This window comes from Engraulis encrasicolus, chromosome 6, assembly GCF_034702125.1.
Source record: "Engraulis encrasicolus isolate BLACKSEA-1 chromosome 6, IST_EnEncr_1.0, whole genome shotgun sequence".
Taxonomy (NCBI): domain Eukaryota; kingdom Metazoa; phylum Chordata; class Actinopteri; order Clupeiformes; family Engraulidae; genus Engraulis; species Engraulis encrasicolus.
This window is the reverse complement of record NC_085862.1, coordinates 46,496,270-46,514,701: the sequence shown is the minus strand read 5'-3', so window position 1 is coordinate 46,514,701 and position 18,432 is coordinate 46,496,270. Positions and strand designations below refer to the sequence as shown.

The following is an 18,432-nucleotide window of genomic DNA, read 5'->3' as shown; positions in this document are numbered from 1 at the left end:
GTAAGACGATTTATCAGAACCATTGTGGTCGTCTGTCGCCTCCCACCCAATACAGGTCTGTGCTCCCACCATTGCCTCCCACTAAACTGAATACAAGGTTGGTTGCAGTGTAGTTTTCATCCGTTACCAGGCAGCGGTAAGAAGCCAATTTAACACAACTGTTTTACTTTTGGATTATGTGACAAACGTTACTGAAAGCAAAATGCATGCTTTTTATTGGCGTTATGTCCATCAATTCCTTGGCCTTGTCGAAGTGTCCTGTTGTGAGAAGTAGCGGACTAGCCAGTTGCTAAAAAGCCCTCAGTGTTTTGAAAGTGGCGTTACAGCAAGCCCTATTGAGATATCGGGTTAACATAATACCATGATTTGCTGTTTTGCCTTTGCTTTTGTGCCCCTGGCTGTCAGTCAAGTTGCTTCGATGTTATAACTGGTGTATGTTACTTCTCTATTGTTCAATGTTGCCAGTTGTGCCGCTTCAACACGCGCTATGTTACAATGTTTCTCTACACAGCCTTAGATCCTCTTTCACTGTGTTTTGCCTTGCAAGAGGATTGTGAGAAGAAGCCATATGCCTGAAGTGCACTGGCCAAGATGACAATTGTCCTGTAATCTGAAGAAGATTACCACCATGGCTGATACCCGGTAAGACATAATTATTACTGGGCCTACCCTCCACTATTTTGGAGGTATTGATAGAACTATATTTGATTAAAAAATGATAATTTAGTACGTTATCTCTGTTAGTGTGGTTTGCGCAAGGTGCATAATGCATTAGTGGGTACTGTGTAATGAAAGTGCAACAAATGATTTATTACAAACTCACGTACACTAGGGTCACTACTCACTGCATAGCCCAATAGCCTATTTAACTATAAACTGTGACATAGCCTACGATGACCCCTGTATGAATATGAATCATAAATAATTAATTAGAATTAATGTTTGAATTCTACATTCTGTATATTGACAATGTGCATTCAAATTCCTGTAATGCATGAATTTGCCCTGTCCGTTTCAGTGAAATTCGGGACAAGCTGCGGAGGAAACGCCGTGCTTTCCAAGAGTCTCTCGTGCGAGTCCGCGATGACACCCAGGTGACTTGGCCCACTCCCTGGTTTTTAGTGTTACCAGCCTCTTTCTTCCACCTACTGTAAACCTATGGTGTATATAATAACAAATACCTAATCCTTGTCATGATGCAGTCCCGTTACACTCACTGTCACCGCTCTCACTTACAATAAGTCTTGTCTTGATTCTATATTAGCCTTTCAATGTCGTCAGGGGCAAATGCCTGACCAGTTACTTTTCAGTGTTGTCAATGAAAAACATCTAACCCTTGTCTTGATTCAGCCACTACTAAGCCTGTCTAGAAGGAAACACACCAGTAGAGTTTAACATGACTGAACAAGTCCCTTGCACAGAGGTGGTGCATAGCATGTCTACAGTAAGAGTTACATGTACACCCACACACAGAGCATGCTCACCACTGGGGCTTTGGATCTTAGTACTGTTATACTCTGCCTGCTAGGCTTTGGTCTCCTCGGCTATGGACATCAGTAGGGACTCTTCTGTGGAGGTTGGTGAGGTTTCTCCGGAGCTTGACTCCTCTTTTGTATGCTGTGTGGTGCCCCTTGCTTTCCCTATACTATGCCTCTTGCAGTGTCCGCTGATCTCTCTAGTACTGTACTAGTAGGCTTCCTTCCTTCTTACTCTACTATATACTACATACAGTAGGAGCCAGTGTGTTTTTTGCACCATGTGTTTTGGACTGCATTGGGATTGCACCTTGCAAGGTCCAGCTTGAAACACCTTGAGAGTGTCATGGATCTCGCATGGTATACATGGGATGGGAGAAATAAGTGGCTCCTACTATACTTTCCTCATTGCCTTGCTCCTTTTGTATTTGACACTTTTGATACTTTCTACCTCTCTGCTTTGTGCTATCTGTCTTCCTTGAGCATTTCTTGAAGATTTAGAGCAGGGATGGGCAACTGGAGGCCCCGGGGCCACATGTGGCCCGTCTCCTCATTCTGTAGATAAAACCCAATATTTTTTTTAACCTTTTTTAATAGATTTTTTGTCAAATACTGAATCAATCAATTGTACATGAATCAATCCATTTTACTGTGTAGGCCTATCGAGAACAATCCTATTCGTTCCAAACAATATCGGCAGTAAGTGGGACTCTGAGTTGCAGTCAGATCCGCAGTCGTATGGCCCTCCGATAGTGGCGATGAAAGAATGTGGCCCTCTTTATCATCAAAGTTGCCCATGCCTGATTTAGAGCAAGCTGAAGGCTTACAGCTGTTAGTTTCCCAGTAGAATCTCTGCAGTCAGCATCTGAAAAGCTGCTATCCTCCTCACTTTTGATACGTGTGTGTGTGTGTGTGTGTGTGTTTCAGATGACATGCTGTGAAATAACCATTGTTCTGTAAACATGTTTTTCATTAATTTTGCTTACCCTAAACACTCCTTTGCTGATCCTACACCTTGCAACTAATTTGGTAAAGTAGAGGTTATAGCTGGGACTTTTTGGGACTCTGTACCAAAGAGCCTTGACAGCAATAACACTAACTTACATAATTTAAGTTAGTAGTTTAGTACATTAGTAGTAGTTTAGTATCAGTTTAGTACATTATGGACACCACTTCAGTGGATTAAATCATTTGCCCCAACAAAAATGACACCTATGCAACTACATGGGCTGTGTTTTTTCGTCCCAGTAAGCCCTTTCCTGTCATGGCTCTTTGGTGTGTTAATGTGTATATCTTGTCATGCCTTCTCTAGACCCTGTATGGCCTCATCATGTTTGCTTGCTGCACCAGGTACTTGCTGCCGGTGGGGATGAGGAAGAACCCGCAGAGACTCTCAGGAAATCACTGAAGGCTCAGAGACAGAGGAGGAAAAAGAAGGTAAACATTCATGCTAGTTAATGAGTGGCACAATTGCACACACACCAAACCATTTATGTGTAGCCTACAATTTACAGCACGCCATATCATTTCAATATCACGCCATATCATTTCGGGTTTATAGATCTCATCTCAACTAAATAAAGTAGGTTTCCATGTGTAGTGACAGATGGTACATTGTTTTTTTTATTAGATATACATGTATTTGGGGGCTTTTTGCCTTTATTTGGGACATGGTAGTGAGAGACAGACAGGAAATGAGTGGGGAGACAGGTGAGGAGGGATCAGCAAATGGCCCGGGGCGGAATGGAACCTGGGTCACTAGGGTAGTAGTCTAGAGCCCTACCATTAGAACCACCACGGTAGGGCGGAGATGACACATTATAAGCACAACATTTGTTAATGATTGTTTAACTGACTAACCTCCGTCCCGTTGTCTTGTCAGCTATTTCAGGGCTCGACTGTAGAGGAACCCCCGGCCAGGGTTCAGCAGCAGAGGAGAAGCAGACGAGATGACGATGACGAAGATAATGATGATGAGGATGTTGATGAGAAGGAGAAGGTGGAGGAGATCAGTGAGGTGCGCTCCATCCAGCGGTCGAGAGGGAGATCGGAGACCGAGCCGGAGCCAGAAGAGGAGTCCGAGGCAGGGGCCAGGTCCTTCTCGCGCTCCCCTAGAGGTTAGTATCACAGTAGGCTGTTAAAAGTCCCTGAAAGGCTTGGTACCCTAACCCTGATTTACATCATCTTGCTGCGTTCAGCAACTACACGTGAGGGCGTTCCATTCCCTGCTGTGGAACGGCATACCTGAGGGCAAGAGTCAGGTAACTGGTACCCATACACAATGCAAAAATGGTGTCATGTCATTTTTTTTTACTTCATTTTCCTCTGCAGGTTTGCTTTTCTACTCTATTTTAAGTCAAATGTTTGTAACATTGTATGCTGAATGTAATGTACGCCTGTGATGCTACATACATTGAATGCACAGTGCAAAATTTGAGGGTTGTCTACATAAAGAGCTTGTTTAGGGACCATGCATTGGTTATGTTTTCATGTTCAAGATTTTCATTAAGACAGCTTCGGCAACTTTTGTTGACATGTTTTGTATATGTGTGTTTAATAATTTGTTATTATAATTTTCTGCGTAGATCTGCCTCCCCTCCCCACAGCAAGACCAAGCTCCAGTATGTCAGAGAGCTCAATACGACAACGCATGCGAGACAAGCTCAGAGCTGCCAGGGTATGCATCATGTTTTCATCACATTGGAGGCCACACACGCTTCCCTTGATGTTGTCATCTGTGAAGTGTTACTGAATGACACATTATTCCATTGTATCTTTTATATTTTATGTCCTACTGAAAGTTTGTTCTAGTTTTGTTTTAATTGCTCAAATTTAATGTCCACACACTGAGTTTGTGAATGGCTGTGCCATTGACATTGTGTGTGTGTGTGTGTGTGTGTGTGTGTGTGTGTGTGTCTGTGTGTGTGTGTGTCATTGCCAGTCTAAAGCAGAGAGCCTTCTACAGCAGGAGGGAGCAGTGGAGCCCGCCAGTCGACTGCAGAAGCTCCGAGACAGAGATGCCGTCACCAGGTTTGACAGAGAGGTAAGGAAGCCAGACTGGGGAGCGGTCTCATGTATTCTGTGGTGTTGGAGAGGAATTACCAAGTAGTTACCAAGTAGCTTTAAATACACAATCAACTTGTGAAAGGCATCTCTGAATTGGCTTTGATTACCTCCATGGGTTGTCACCATACTAAGCAAATTTGGAGGACCGGAGCATCTGAGTTCTTCATAAGATACAATTCCACTTCCAACCTGAAGGGTGAAAACCACTTGGTACAAAGGGGCACAAAGTATGATTTTCAAGTTTAATAACTGCCTTTACAAGTACTTAAAGGCTGAGGGCGACTTTAAGCCAATACATTTCTATTTTCTGCAATGGATGTGTGTTAAGTTGTATTATGCCCTAATAAGTTATCTGATGTAAAATGTTTTCTGTGTAATAAAATGATCACCACCGTCTTTTTGATTCTATAGACGGAGCTGCCAGGTCTCAGGCCAGATGGAGATCCAGCCGACATAGCTGGAAAGGTGAAGTTTCGTGAGGCTGTGCGAAGAGTGCGGCTTGAAACCCAGGTAAATGTTACAAATAGGATGTCAATTTTTAGGCATCTTTCGGGGGCCGGGGGCTGAATAGATGGATAGCCATATCAATGTCTTGCAGTAGCCTGGGAAATCCCATGCCGCTTTGCACAATCGTTCCGATCTGAAAGACAGCATGGCATCTATGCCTCAGAGAGGTTCCCGCAGGGAGGTGTGGAAAGGCGATGACTGCAGTTTGTTTGAATAGATTCAACTGACACGATTTGCTATGGGCAACGTATGCCAAATGATAGAATTGTAGTATAGTATACACAAGTATGTGTCTTTGTATCTTGTGTGGTTGTCTATAGAGAGGGACTGGCCTGCCCACTGCTGAGGAGGCCTTCAACTTCTTTACCTTCAACTTTGACCCCGAGCCGGAGGAGGAGGAGCCCAGTGAACGCCCTAAAAAGAGGAGGAGCAAGAGGGAACCATCGTCTGGAGGGGAGGATGAAGAAGGAGGAGAGGAGGAAGAGGATGATGAGGCAGAAGCTGAGGAGCAAGAGACTGAGGGAGAGAGGGAGCTTGCAGAAGAGGATGACGAGGACGATGAGGACAGGGTAAAATGACCCATTCATTGTACATCTTTTCTTAAAAAAAAATAATTTTCTCTTTTTAGGTTTTTGGTCATTTTCCAAATGCATAACAACAACAAAAACGGAGCATCAAAACATGAAAATGTTACCAGGATATTCAGGGATTACGTATGACACCTGATATGAACTGATATGAATGTCAGTTACGTATGTACTGTAAAAGGATTCAAGATGTTTGTGTAAAATGCTCCGGCATCAAAACGATAGTTAGCAGCAGACTGTACCTGTACAGTAATACATCTCTGTTGCACCAGCATTCATTTTTTTGTTTGCATGTGTGTGATTGCATTCCTCAGGATGAAGAGTCTGCCCTGGTGAGAGATGGAGAAGAGGACTTGTTCCTGATTGAGCAGACCCGGCAGGACTTTGTGGAGGTGAGGAAAGCAGAGTACATCGGATACAACTCACGGGTCCAGAGAGAAGGACAACTGTTCTTCACTCCCAGCGTCAGAACAGGTACATTACACACACACACACACACACACACACACACACACACACACACACACACACACACACACACACACACACACACACACACACACACACACACACACACACACACACACACACACACACACACACACCCTGCTATCCTCATGTTTAGTCAAGTCAAGTCAGCTTTTATTTTCAGTGTCTTCACATGCACAGGTCATACAAGGAAATTGAAATTACGTTTCTCTATATATACCATAGTTTAAAGAAACTCCCCCACACTGACCATTTCGCTGTTCTTTCTTTAATAAACAAAGTTTCGGTACTAGAGCTTCATCAGGCAATCATCAGGCATTGCCTGATGAAGGTCTAGTACCGAAACGTCGTTTATTAAAGAAAGAACAGCGAAATGGTCAGTGTGCGGGAGTTTCTTTAACCCCTTAAGACACGGCATTATAAATGAGCTGTTACCAGCATGGCAATGACCAAGTCGTAATGTATTACTAAAGGCCCTGTGTCATAGTAGTGTAGTACTATAGTAGTTAACTTTCAATGTCTATTACAGCGTGCCTCAGGAGGTACGGCGTGCACTAAGGGGCTACACTATTGCTGAGTGACCCATGGTGCCATCTCCGACGCACCTGCCAGCTGAGGTGTGCGAAAAAAGCCGAAGTTCTATCTATACCATGAAAGGACATAGACATACACAGGACTGACATTTACAAACTGACATCAAAGTTTACATATTGGTGAAAACTCTTCCATTCCATACACACACTCACACACAGTTATTGTGATTTGTTTTCCATACTCCAGTGCCTCCGTCCAGCAAGCTCCCTGACAACATGCAGCCGCGGTTCCTGGAGGAGGAAGGCCTGTACGTAGGAGAGAGGCCCATCGTCACCCTCACCAATGAGAACATCCTGGAGAATCGCATTCTCAGACAAGAGGAGGTAATGCTTTGTCGGATTATCTCCAGACTAAATCACCGGTGAACTATGGTCTGGGGACCACCTACGTAATTACTCGTAGGGCAGGTGTGGTTTGCTATTGCCCTGGGCCATTCATTTGTCGTTATGAATGTGTCATTTGGCGTATACATAGCCTATGGCCAATCTTGTCAGTTGCATTCAATTTTATTTTTTTTACACATACCTGCCGTTGGCTAGTCCATTGACTATGTCCATTTTATCTAGCTTAGGAATTCCCATGCTGATTTGAGCGTTTGTTCCAATCTTGCTATGAATCTAGGGTGGCGATAGGCAGGATACCTTATATCTAAAAGTAGACATAATTAGCAGCAACATACAATGTGTGGGGAGAATATTTTGTACAGAGTGCACAAGCATAACAAAGTTAATGGAGATGGGTAGGTTTAGTTTTGTTGTTATAGGGAGGAGTGAAGAGAAGAGTCTTCTCAAGCATCTAGAAGGTTGAGATTGGGGAGCCTAATTCAGGAGAACTTTGTATATCGATAGTATACTCATTTCTATTGTGTACATGTAATAAACTCACATCCTTGTGTCCTTGTTTTCTTGTAAAGGGTACCAAATGGTTTGGAGATGATGGGAGGATCATTGTTCTTCCTGACCCAATTAAAGAGTCCTCGACCCGGCCCCCTCTCTTCCACATGGAGGGGGACCTGGACCCTGCTCTACAGACTGTCTACAGGAAGGTAATACATAGAGCCGTCAGGCGTGCGTGCGTGCGTGCGTGCGTGCGTGCGTGCGTGCCTTTGTCTTTGTCTTTGTGTTGGATCACCTAGAAATTCACAGGCAATTCATATAATCAGATCTTGTAAGTTGAAAGACGATTGACTGGCCTGCAGTAGAAACCAGATACACAGAGATTAAAAAGCGTTAACAAGAGACAGTGTAGTTTTTTCCACCTCCTCCTTCATCACCATTCCAAAATGAAATCACTGCCTAGTTTTTAATTTATTTTATGTAAGGCAATTTGTCTGTGTTTGTTGCCAGCTAAGTTCTTCTTGTCATGCGTTTTGGACAGCCTTCATTATTTATGTTTGCTGTTGATCTTTATTTTCCTACACTGGTTATCCTAATGTGTTTAGCAGAAGTCATGACATATCAGAGCCAATTGTCAGTGTTTCAATTGTCGGCATGTGCCATGAGCGATGCCGCGGGCCCGGGACAGTTGCTAGGCTAAGGTGGACAGACGGCCAATAATATTCCACCGGCGGGAGCAAGGAACGAGCGCTTCAGGCCACAGCTGTATGATGATGTCATGGCCGTGAACAGACTCCGCATTGTTGCCAAAGAGGAGGCAAGGAGTTCACACACATGGCTATTTAGGGTGAGATGATGGGGCGTGTCGCATGTAAGATTAGTCATCCTCCACGCTTGTCCTCAAGGGATCCCTACAATGCTGGACTCCCAGGATTGAGGGAACACCCTGTGTTTAGTGCTTCCTAACGCAACCTCCCTAATTTTTTCCCATGTATATGTGGTCATGCTGGAAAATACTTCACAATGAGCCCTAGACACAATAACAACAGAGAGGAGATTACTACAACACACTGCAAATGGTGTCGTGTTGTTTGTCAGATGGTGACAGTGTAATAGTACTGTAAGACGTGAATGGAAAAGGTAGTGTCCATGTGTCATGTATTTTTATTCAGATTCTTGTATCAGTATTGGATATGTAGGATAGGAGTCTATGTAGGATAGCAAATCATACAACTGGGTGAACCCTTTCAAATACTCACTCACTCACTCTCACACACACAGATTTGTTCGCTCATTTATACACTATATGTACTTACTCACTCTCTCACTTCACTCACTCACTCACACGTTTGTTCGTTCGTTCGTTCGTCCGTTGGTTCGTTTGTTCATTCGTTAGTTAGTTCGTTCGTTCGTTCATTCATTCTCTCACTCACTCACTCATTCACTCACTCATACATACACTATTGTACACTTATTCACTCCCTCACTCACTCACTCATTCACTCACTCACCCATACATTCATTCATTCATTCATTCATTCATTCATTCATTCATTCATTCATTCATTCATTCATTCACTCTCCCTCTCACATACTTTTTCACTCATTTATACACAAATGTACTCACTAACTCAGTCATTGGCCCCTGTGCCCCCGCAGGCAGTTAAGTCCAAGTATGCCAAGCGCTACATGCCCGGTGTGGGCGATACCCAGGGGGACTACCAGCTGGATGTGGACGTGGCCGGCCTCATCTTCTCCCACCACGGCCTCTTCAGCCGGGAGCACGTGCTGGGGGCCCGCCTGGCACAGCTCTATGACCAGCACCTCACCAGGCAGCACAAGAACCTCACGCGCCTGCTCACCGATAAGGTAACACAAGAACCTCACTCGCCTGCTCACCGATAAGGTAACACAAGAACCTCACTCGCCTGCTCACCGATAAGGTAACACAAGAACCTCACTCGCCTGATCACCGATAAGGTAACACACCACCAGTGACTCCACTCAAAAACTCAAAAACGCCCAGTACAAGAATGTTGTCTGTTCACTCACACAAGAATAAAATGAGCCATAATGAATTAACATGTACAGGGATGATTTTAGCTCTTTTGCTGTGGGATTACTGTATAGGTTCGCATTCTCAAGTGTTCGCACACATACTGTATCTCAACCACTTTCTCACAGATACGGTACATCACAGATTTGTTTTTTGACAGACTTTTGAATGTTCAATGCATACTGTATATGTAGCTTTGGTTTCTGCAGTTATTGCAAAAACCTTCTGACAAGCTCCACACACAGTAAATAGTAAATATTTTTAATATTTTTTTTTTTTTAGGATTTCTTGAATACAAGAGATGGTGCCTGAAATCAGGTGTGGGGCACTTGAGTGCCTTGAGATGTAGAGGCTTTGAAATGTTTTGATGATTTCAGGCATGGGATTGTTACTGTAAATGCCTTCTAATTTAAATTGACATTTTCAGAGTGTAACATACTGTGAAACATACATTTTAAGAGTTAAAATTGACTCCAGAATGACATTTTAACAAGAGATGTTTAGTAAATGATAAACAACACAATGTCTTTCATAGTATCTGTTGGCTCCGTCGCTTTATTTAGTATATTACTAATGCTTAGTTAAGATAAAAGTGCCTTGCAGAAGTTAAAATATGTCAATTTTCCCCCTTTTTGTTGTCTTGTCCAGCTCAATGGGCTGAGAAACACTGTACGGAACATCCTGGAGCTGCATGATGGACAGGGCCTAAGTGAGATCACACAGCAGAGAATAACAGAATACAAACAGGAAGTGAAGTAAGTCAAGTAATAACTCTCAGGCACGCTACACCACCCATTTATCTACCCATCTGTATCTGTGCATCTCTCTTTCTATCTGTCTATTTGCCTCTCTACCTGTGTCCATTACACAATACTTATACAATATACAGCACAGGTAAATACTGATGCATCCTCAACCAATCATGAGAACTGCTGGATATGTCGGTCATATGAGGACTCTCACCTGCTATTGGCCTCTTGATATATCTTGGGTGTGAAAGAGAGTACTTGTTCTCGTGGCGAGGGGAGATGTTTTGCGTGAAATATTGTATGTAAAATATTGTTAATCCAATAAATGAGTATTAAATATCTCTTGCTGTGTCTGTTAGTCATGTGAGCACTCTAACCTATGCTATGTGACTTGGCTCCCTGCAGGATCACTCGCCAGATGCGTGACGTGGAGCAGGAGAAGGACCGTGCTCTCCTGAAGAACATCGTGAAGGTGTGGAAGGAGATGAAAGCCCTCAGGGACTTCCAGAGGTTCACCAACACTCCATACAAACTCTATCTGAGAAGGTAATGACACCAGACAATAATGCTGCATTGCTAGCCGTGTCAACAGTGATGCGGCAGTGCAGATGAGTTTATCAATTGGAAATTGTTTAAGTTTCAATTAATGTATTTGAATTAAGGTAATGAAAATTAGACACATTGTGAATTAGACACAAACCCATTTGCTTTGGCAAAAGATATGCTTTCGTTGCATGTCTACAGGGTTGTATCCTTAAACAGTAGTACTGTAGTGTCTGACATATTTCTGCAATTTCCCCCCATTATTGGGGCAGCCGTGGCCTAGTGGTTATAGAGTTGGTCTTTCAATCTAGGGGTTGCAGGTTCGAATCCCCCCTGACCTCTCCCTACACCTCCATCCATGGCTGAAGTGCCCTTGAGCAAGGCACCTAACCCCACATTGCTCCAGGGACTGTAACCAATACCCTGAAAAATAATAACTGTAATTCGCTTCGAATGAAAAATGAAAGCGTCAGCTAAGTGCAATGTAATGTAATGTAATGACATGTCTCTGGTGTTCTTGTAGGGAGGAGGTGGACAGGGACTTTGATGAGCGAGAGTACGAGACCGAGATTCTGGCGGAGGTCTCCGAACTGCAGACAGAGAGCATCGAGGAGTACGAGAAGAAGGTGGCCGAATACAAGAAGCAGCTTGAGGAGTGGAAATCCTGGAAAAAGAAGCAGGTAATTGTCTTTTTCACTGTTGGCTGTTGATCTTGACCACTATGGCTGTTCCATCTTGAAGACCACAATTTGTGTCATCCAGAATAGAACATACAGCACATCAATTGACCATTACGTCAATTGTTTCTTCTTATGTTGGGCTTGTTTTTGCTTTATTATGATGGGATAGTAAAGATGGGACACAAAAGTAGAGGAGGTAGAGATGGGGCAAGGAATCGACCCCGGCTGAACTTGAACCTGGGTACCCATGGACATGTTGTGGGTGTTTTCTGAGATGCGCCACAGCACCCCCATGTTAATTGTTTCTTTTTTTTTAAGAATATATTGGCCTTTTGCCTTTATTACTGGTTAGGACAGGACAGTATAGAGAAATAGTTGGAAGAGAGAGATGGGGTAGGGTTGGGAAATGACGCAGGCCGGATTCAAACCTGTGTGCATGCAAGACCATATGTGGGGGACTTAGTGCGCTGCGCCACAGCGCCCTGTGTCAATTGTTTGTTAACTTCACGTTTAAGTGAAATTAATGGGTCATCAACAAATGAAAAGGCACACTTTCGGCACATTATGAAATACACTTGCTCTGCATCACTGTGTCACAGAAAGCCAAGAAGAAGAAAAAGAAAAAGAGGCACCAAGATGAGGAGCATCAGGAGGAGGAGGATCATCAGCATGAGGATGAGGAGAGCGAAGAGGAAGAACTGGGCGAGGAGCCTACCAAGCCTGACCCGCCTGAGGAGCCAGACCTGGAGGAGGTGGAGCAGGGCGTGAGGGAGAAGGCCTCCAGGATCCGCAGGAAGCCGGGGGAACCCATCCTGGTGCCAGAGCTCTCTGCCTCCAGCGGCATCACGCCCAACGACCAGTGCCCCAGGTAAGGACAAGGGACAAACAAGTGTAGCTCTTTGGAATAGGGTTCACATGTTGGCCACTAAACGTACGTGTACAAGTCCAACTGCCTCTATTGCAAAGTCATTCACTACAGTAGCTGTGTAGTCACATGATTCTTGGTCATTGCCAAAAGGGCATTTATTAAAGATATAGTTCTAAAACAGACACACATTAGTAGGCCCTTGGTTTTGCCTAATTACATTTGTTAGGATGGCTTTTGTATCAGTATGCCTTGACAAAGGTAGTTACGGGAATTAGCATTACATGTACAGTATTTGGTCTGTTTTTCCACCATCTTCACCAGGGCTGAAACTGCAAGGAGGCAGGACGTTTCGAAGCGCTCCCTTTTCGTGAAGGTTTTGTACAACGACAAGGAAGTGTCCCGCACAGACAGCCGTAGCCTGACGGCGGACTTCAGGGTGCACTTTGGCCAGATATTTAACCTCAAGGTCATCAACTGGCCCGAGAGCATCAAGCTGCAGGTACTGCACACACAGCTTCCTACACATTTTGTCTACGCATCACAGCTCTATTTTTTATAATCTCTATTTTATAATCTCTATTTCATAATCTGAATAAAAAGCAGTGGATTCTCAGCCAGTGAACGTGATTAGGGGCATTATATGGCATAGTTGAAGGGCTACATTCTTTCTAATCAGCCCAACTATTCAGACATGAAGAAGAATTACTTAACAAAATCCATTGACAATATTCTGCCACATTCCCTATTTACAGTCTATAATAAAATAACTGTTTCTAACTCTCCATAATGATTGGTGATTGTGACCTCTGAAGCCAAGGTACTATCTACCAGGGGCATGTAGGTAAAACTACTTTTATTGGACGTGAGGAATATTCTTCCTCACGCAATGGCACCAAAATATGTAGGTTCTACTACATTTATGGGTACGGGGACTATTCTTCCTCACACACGGGCACCAAAATATGTAGGGTCAACTACAATTAATGGGTACGACGTTAAATGTAAGGGAAGTACAGTAATGTAATTATAATTACATTAATAAGTATACAATTCTTATACAGTTCCAAATATGTAATGTGCTATTACTATATGTGAGGAATAAGAGTATAAGAAATGATGCATGAAGAGTGTGTTAAACTCTTCACGCTGGGTATCAATAATGTGTAGGTGTGTACTTATGGAATCGTCAATTGTCTAATTAATGATTGCATAAAACACGGTTCATGACCGTCTCATAAAATCATGACCATTATTGACTAATAATCTGAAGGTTTCGTGTGAATTATTTTCTGGTTGACTTCGTAGAAATTGTTCAAATAAGACAAACACGGTTCACCACAATGTACATTTATTGTAAAAGCATCATCCGGTCATAACACTGATACAGCCAATGTGACTTGCAGGGCATAAGAACTTAGGTAAAATATACAATATATACACGGGGTATGAGAGGATGCGCTATGTGTGTGTGTGTGTGTGTGTGTGTGTGTACGCTATGCGAGAGAGAGAAAGAGAGAGAGAGGAGGGGCGAGTGGCGAGCGCTTTCTGTGAAGCCGCGCACATCTGACACTGCTTGTGCGGAGCGGTGGGAGGAGAGAGAGAGTGAGAGATGTAGCCTATGTTCTATGAACTATGGCTCAAATGATTCTGCGCAGCGCGCAGGACCGAAATATGAGATACGAGGAGGGGCGTTAAGCTTTCGGCTGATAAAGCGGGAACTTATCTTCAAGATAGAATTCAACCTAATCAGAGAATACTGTCCTTTGTCTAAAGGCTTTACAGTATGTGTGGGGGGGAGGGAAAAGGGAGCGCTTGGCGCGCTTTTCCGACAATAGCTTACGTCCTCGATTCGATAACTCTATGGGTTAAAACACGGGTACGTGTATCTCTGTGAGTGGATAATTTACATGTGGGTGCAAGTATGCCAATCCTGCAACTACAGTAAACTAAGAATAGCGTGTGGCTATTTGTGGTGATGAGAGGGGAGAAAGAGAGAGAGAAAAGAAAGAACAGATAGAACAAAATAACCCAAAATAAAATATATCACACTCTACAAGTGTGGATATTTAAACACAACTCCTCAAAGCTATGTAACAGTTCTAACTGAATATCTTTGCCCAAACTCAGTGCTTACTGCGTTATCCTTGGTAGGAAGAGAGAGAGATCCTTTGATCTCTCCGGTGAGGTGGTTCCTTTGTTCTCGAGACGCGCACGTGTGTGGTCCGAGTGTTACCACGCGGTTCCGGCGCGAGGCTGCAATATGTCCACAAAAGTCTTGCTTCGTTGAACGGGAAAAGGAAGGTGGTATTTCGTTGTGTAGTCCGATTGTCTTTGCGGGGCGTCCTGAAGGTCCAATGAGAAAGGGGTGCACGCAGGTCCGCTCCACGCGTAGTAACTATACCGGCTGTCCACTCTCTTGGGGGGACAGACAATCAGGCTCAGCCGAGTCTCCGTCGACTCTAGGCGAGGTCCTTGAATTCGGTACTAGTAAAAAGATTAACAATTGTCCGTACAAAAGTTATCCTATAGCGCGTGAGTTCCTCGTGGGTCCTGACTCACTGCTCTCCTAGCAGTGTCCGCAAAAGTCAAATGCAATACAAACGAAAACCGGTTGAAGGAAGAAATATATCGACTGTAGTGTTAACCTGGCCAAGATAACTTACAGTTTCAATAATTTCTAAAATAGACGTCTCTCCCAGGAGACGTGTCCTGGCACGTCTCACATCTCGATGGAGGACGTGGGCTTCGGGGAAGAGGGTGATAGCCCTCCTTTACCTGGGCTTTATACATACGGGGCGGGGCTGAGCCACGTATGTAATCTGATCAGGTACAGTAGGAAACAAAATGGTGTCTGTATTTTACAAAATGGCGGCCATTCGTAAAATAAGTGAAAATGAATTAAACTTTGGTGTAATAATGCCTACAGGCATATGAACACATTTTGGACTGTGTGTGGACTGTTTGGACTGTGTGTGGGCCCCCTATATACATTGGGCCCTGGTGACTCAGTCACACTTTGCCCTGAATGTCACCCCTGCAAATATTATATGCATATACTATCTACTGTAACTTTTTGTTGTGTCTAGGTTTTTGAGACGGTGGGATCAACTACAACCCAGCTGGCTGAGGTGTATGTGCCTGTACCTGAGCCATCCATCCTCACGGGCAGCGCTTCCTCAGAGCAGCTGGAGTTCAGCAGTGACCAGCGGGTCACCTTCAGCCATGAGGGCGTCGGCAGCGGTAAACACACAAGGCATCACACATGGACACATGGCAGTGAACATCACACATATACAACAAGGCAACACACATGGACACATGGCAGTGAACATCACACACGTACACATGGCAGTGAACATCACACATGGCAGTGAACATAACACACACAGTACACATGGCAGTGAACATCACACATGGACACATGGCAGTGAACATCACACATATACACATGGCAGTGAACATCACACATGGACACATGGCAGTGAACATCACACATATACACATGGCAGTGAACATCACACATGGCAGTGAACATCACACATGGCAGTGAACATCACACATGTACACATGGCAGTGAACATCACACACATACACATGGCAGTGAACATCACACATGGACACATGGCAGTGAACATCACACATATACACATGGCAGTGAACATCACACATGGCAGTGAACATCACACATGGCAGTGAACATCACACATGGCAGTGAACATCACACATGTACACATGGCAGTGAACATCACACACATACACATGGCAGTGAACATCACACATGGACACATGGCAGTGAACATCACACATGGACACATGGCAGTGAACATCACACATACAGCACACCCACTCCTCAATACTGGCACACATACGATATGATACAATACGATATGATAGAACTTTATTGTCAGTATTCACTGATATTCATTTTTCATCCCTGAGGAAGACTCGTTTAAGACAGGATATACACAGGGCTCGAGTTGTAGGGGGATGAGGGGGGATGCCATCCCCCCAACAATGAAAATGGTCTAAAATCATCCCCCTCAATGAAAATGGTCAAAAATCATCCCCCTCTGAAGCCGGCCTCCCTTCTTCACATATTGTGTTAAAAGTGCACTTTTAACAACTACATTTTCAACATTTCCTGTGATGTCTCAGAAGCACACTCATACATATGCAGTAAGAGTATTATTCTGTGACTCCTTCCACCTGTCTGCAGATGTGCCCTTCTCCTTTGAGGCGGACGGTAGTAACAGGCTGACCCTGCTGACCTCGGGCAAGTTGTCCTGTTGTGTGTCGTGGGCCATCGGGGACGATGACATCCCTCTGGCCCCCCCAGTCACTCACGCCACCGCAGGTATCAACAGGTCAGTACACACATTGTCACATATTGTGAGACGGACACATAGTTATTACGCATTTACTCTACTTAGAGTTGATAATTATAAGGGTGCTCAAGGTAGCTTAGCTTAGAAGCTGTCTGCAATCACCCCCAGTAGCTCATGCCATTGCAGGCATTAGCAGGCCATCCGACTGTGCTCTTTCACAATTGTGTGTGTGTGTGTGTGTGTGTGTGTGGGTGTGTGTGTGTGTGGGTGTGTCTGTAGTCTGGTTATTTATGGGTTCATCTGTGGTGTTATTTTTTAGGTTCTATTGTTTGCTGTGTCCCAAAAGGAAATGTAAGACTACTAAATACTGTAATGATGGCTTAGCTGGTAGTTGAAGTATTAGTACTGTCCCCTTTGCACCCAGAGTATCTCTGTGTTTTTTCTGGGAGAGACAAATCTGCCTCCAAACAGTAGGGTAACCTAAAATGAAAAGTAGTGGTGGTACTAAGACACTGAAGCCCTGATTGTTTTTCAAATCCACAGTCTGATCTCACGCACACCCATTTTTTTTGCTGGGTACAGGGACAAAATGTTCAGTTCATATAAAGCAAGGAAGACCCACACACCGATGAGCTCCTTTTTAATCCTCCAGACTGAGGAAGGGCTGCGTTGGCCCGAAACGTCACAAAAATAAAAAAGGATTAAAAGAGAGCTCATCTGTGTGCGGGTCTTCCTTGCCTTACATGTATGGCATAACACAAGTTTTGTGTTCCCAGTGGCATCAAGCAGATGGATGCGATCGCATGTATTGGCGCGTCGGGCCTGACAGACATGAAGAAGTTGGGAAAGTGGGCTGCGGAGTCCCGCCTGGACCCAAACGACCCCAACAATGCCTCCATCATGCAGCTGCTCTCAGTAAGACTTCCTGAGTAACAAGTCACTGAACTAAAAACAAACAAACATGCAAACACTTTGTCGTATTTAAGCATCAGCTAAATGTACTGTAGTTCTGTAGCAACGTAATGTACGTAATGTCTGTGTCAGAATATAGACTTAAACAACCTTTTTGCTGAAGCTGTGTACAATACCAATTTGTAAACCTTCATCAGACTCCTGAAAGATGTTGTGTCATTTTGCCCCATATCTGCTTGTGCCCGGATCTGCCTTTCCTTCACTTGAGGTGGTGAGTGGAGAAGAGGTGGCTGGTTGTCACATTTACAGTAATGTAAACAGGGCTCTAAATTTAGCTTTTTCATCACCAGCCAAAATTGGGACCTTACTAGCCCAAACACACACTCACTAATGGTCACTGGCTGGTAAGTTGGTCTTTTCTACTAGCCAAACTGAAATTTCAAAAGCATTAGGCCGGTTGGCTGATGTGTTCATTTAAAGCCCTGAATGCAAATAACAGGTAATGCAATGGTGAAATATCGACGTTGCTTGCAGGTGGTGAGTGGTGGAGAGGTGACAGTTCCTGAGTACTTCCGCCTGGAACAGCTGCAGGAGGAGTTCAACTTCCTGTCGGACGAGGAGATGGACCGCTCACGGAGGTTCCGCCTGCTACGCCTCCGTGCACAGGAGGTGGCTGAGTTCCGGGGCTACAAGTGTGTGCCAGCCCTGGATCGCGAGGTCTCTGAGAAGATCTTCCAGGTCGGTC

The 18,432-nt window shown here is 44.2% G+C and overlaps 1 protein-coding gene across 1 annotated transcript in view; it reads left to right on the top strand.

Moving 5' to 3' along the window:
* The first annotated feature begins 34 nt into the window (after positions 1-34).
* cc2d2a (coiled-coil and C2 domain containing 2A) overlaps positions 35-18,432 on the top strand; it is a 34,661-nt gene continuing 16,263 nt past the window's right edge. Inside the window, exons 1-23 of the mRNA XM_063201783.1 lie at positions 35-97; positions 512-642; positions 1,019-1,094; positions 1,529-1,576; positions 2,826-2,912; positions 3,358-3,592; positions 4,061-4,152; positions 4,417-4,518; positions 4,953-5,051; positions 5,369-5,617; positions 5,950-6,109; positions 6,905-7,041; positions 7,632-7,763; positions 9,214-9,423; positions 10,259-10,365; positions 10,765-10,905; positions 11,426-11,582; positions 12,182-12,450; positions 12,772-12,949; positions 15,537-15,690; positions 16,667-16,814; positions 17,552-17,690; positions 18,222-18,425. Of these exons, the coding sequence (XP_063057853.1) occupies positions 629-642; positions 1,019-1,094; positions 1,529-1,576; positions 2,826-2,912; positions 3,358-3,592; positions 4,061-4,152; positions 4,417-4,518; positions 4,953-5,051; positions 5,369-5,617; positions 5,950-6,109; positions 6,905-7,041; positions 7,632-7,763; positions 9,214-9,423; positions 10,259-10,365; positions 10,765-10,905; positions 11,426-11,582; positions 12,182-12,450; positions 12,772-12,949; positions 15,537-15,690; positions 16,667-16,814; positions 17,552-17,690; positions 18,222-18,425 (3,138 nt within the window). The 5' untranslated portion in view covers positions 35-97; positions 512-628. The remainder of the gene's footprint in view (positions 98-511; positions 643-1,018; positions 1,095-1,528; positions 1,577-2,825; positions 2,913-3,357; positions 3,593-4,060; positions 4,153-4,416; positions 4,519-4,952; positions 5,052-5,368; positions 5,618-5,949; positions 6,110-6,904; positions 7,042-7,631; positions 7,764-9,213; positions 9,424-10,258; positions 10,366-10,764; positions 10,906-11,425; positions 11,583-12,181; positions 12,451-12,771; positions 12,950-15,536; positions 15,691-16,666; positions 16,815-17,551; positions 17,691-18,221; positions 18,426-18,432) is intronic.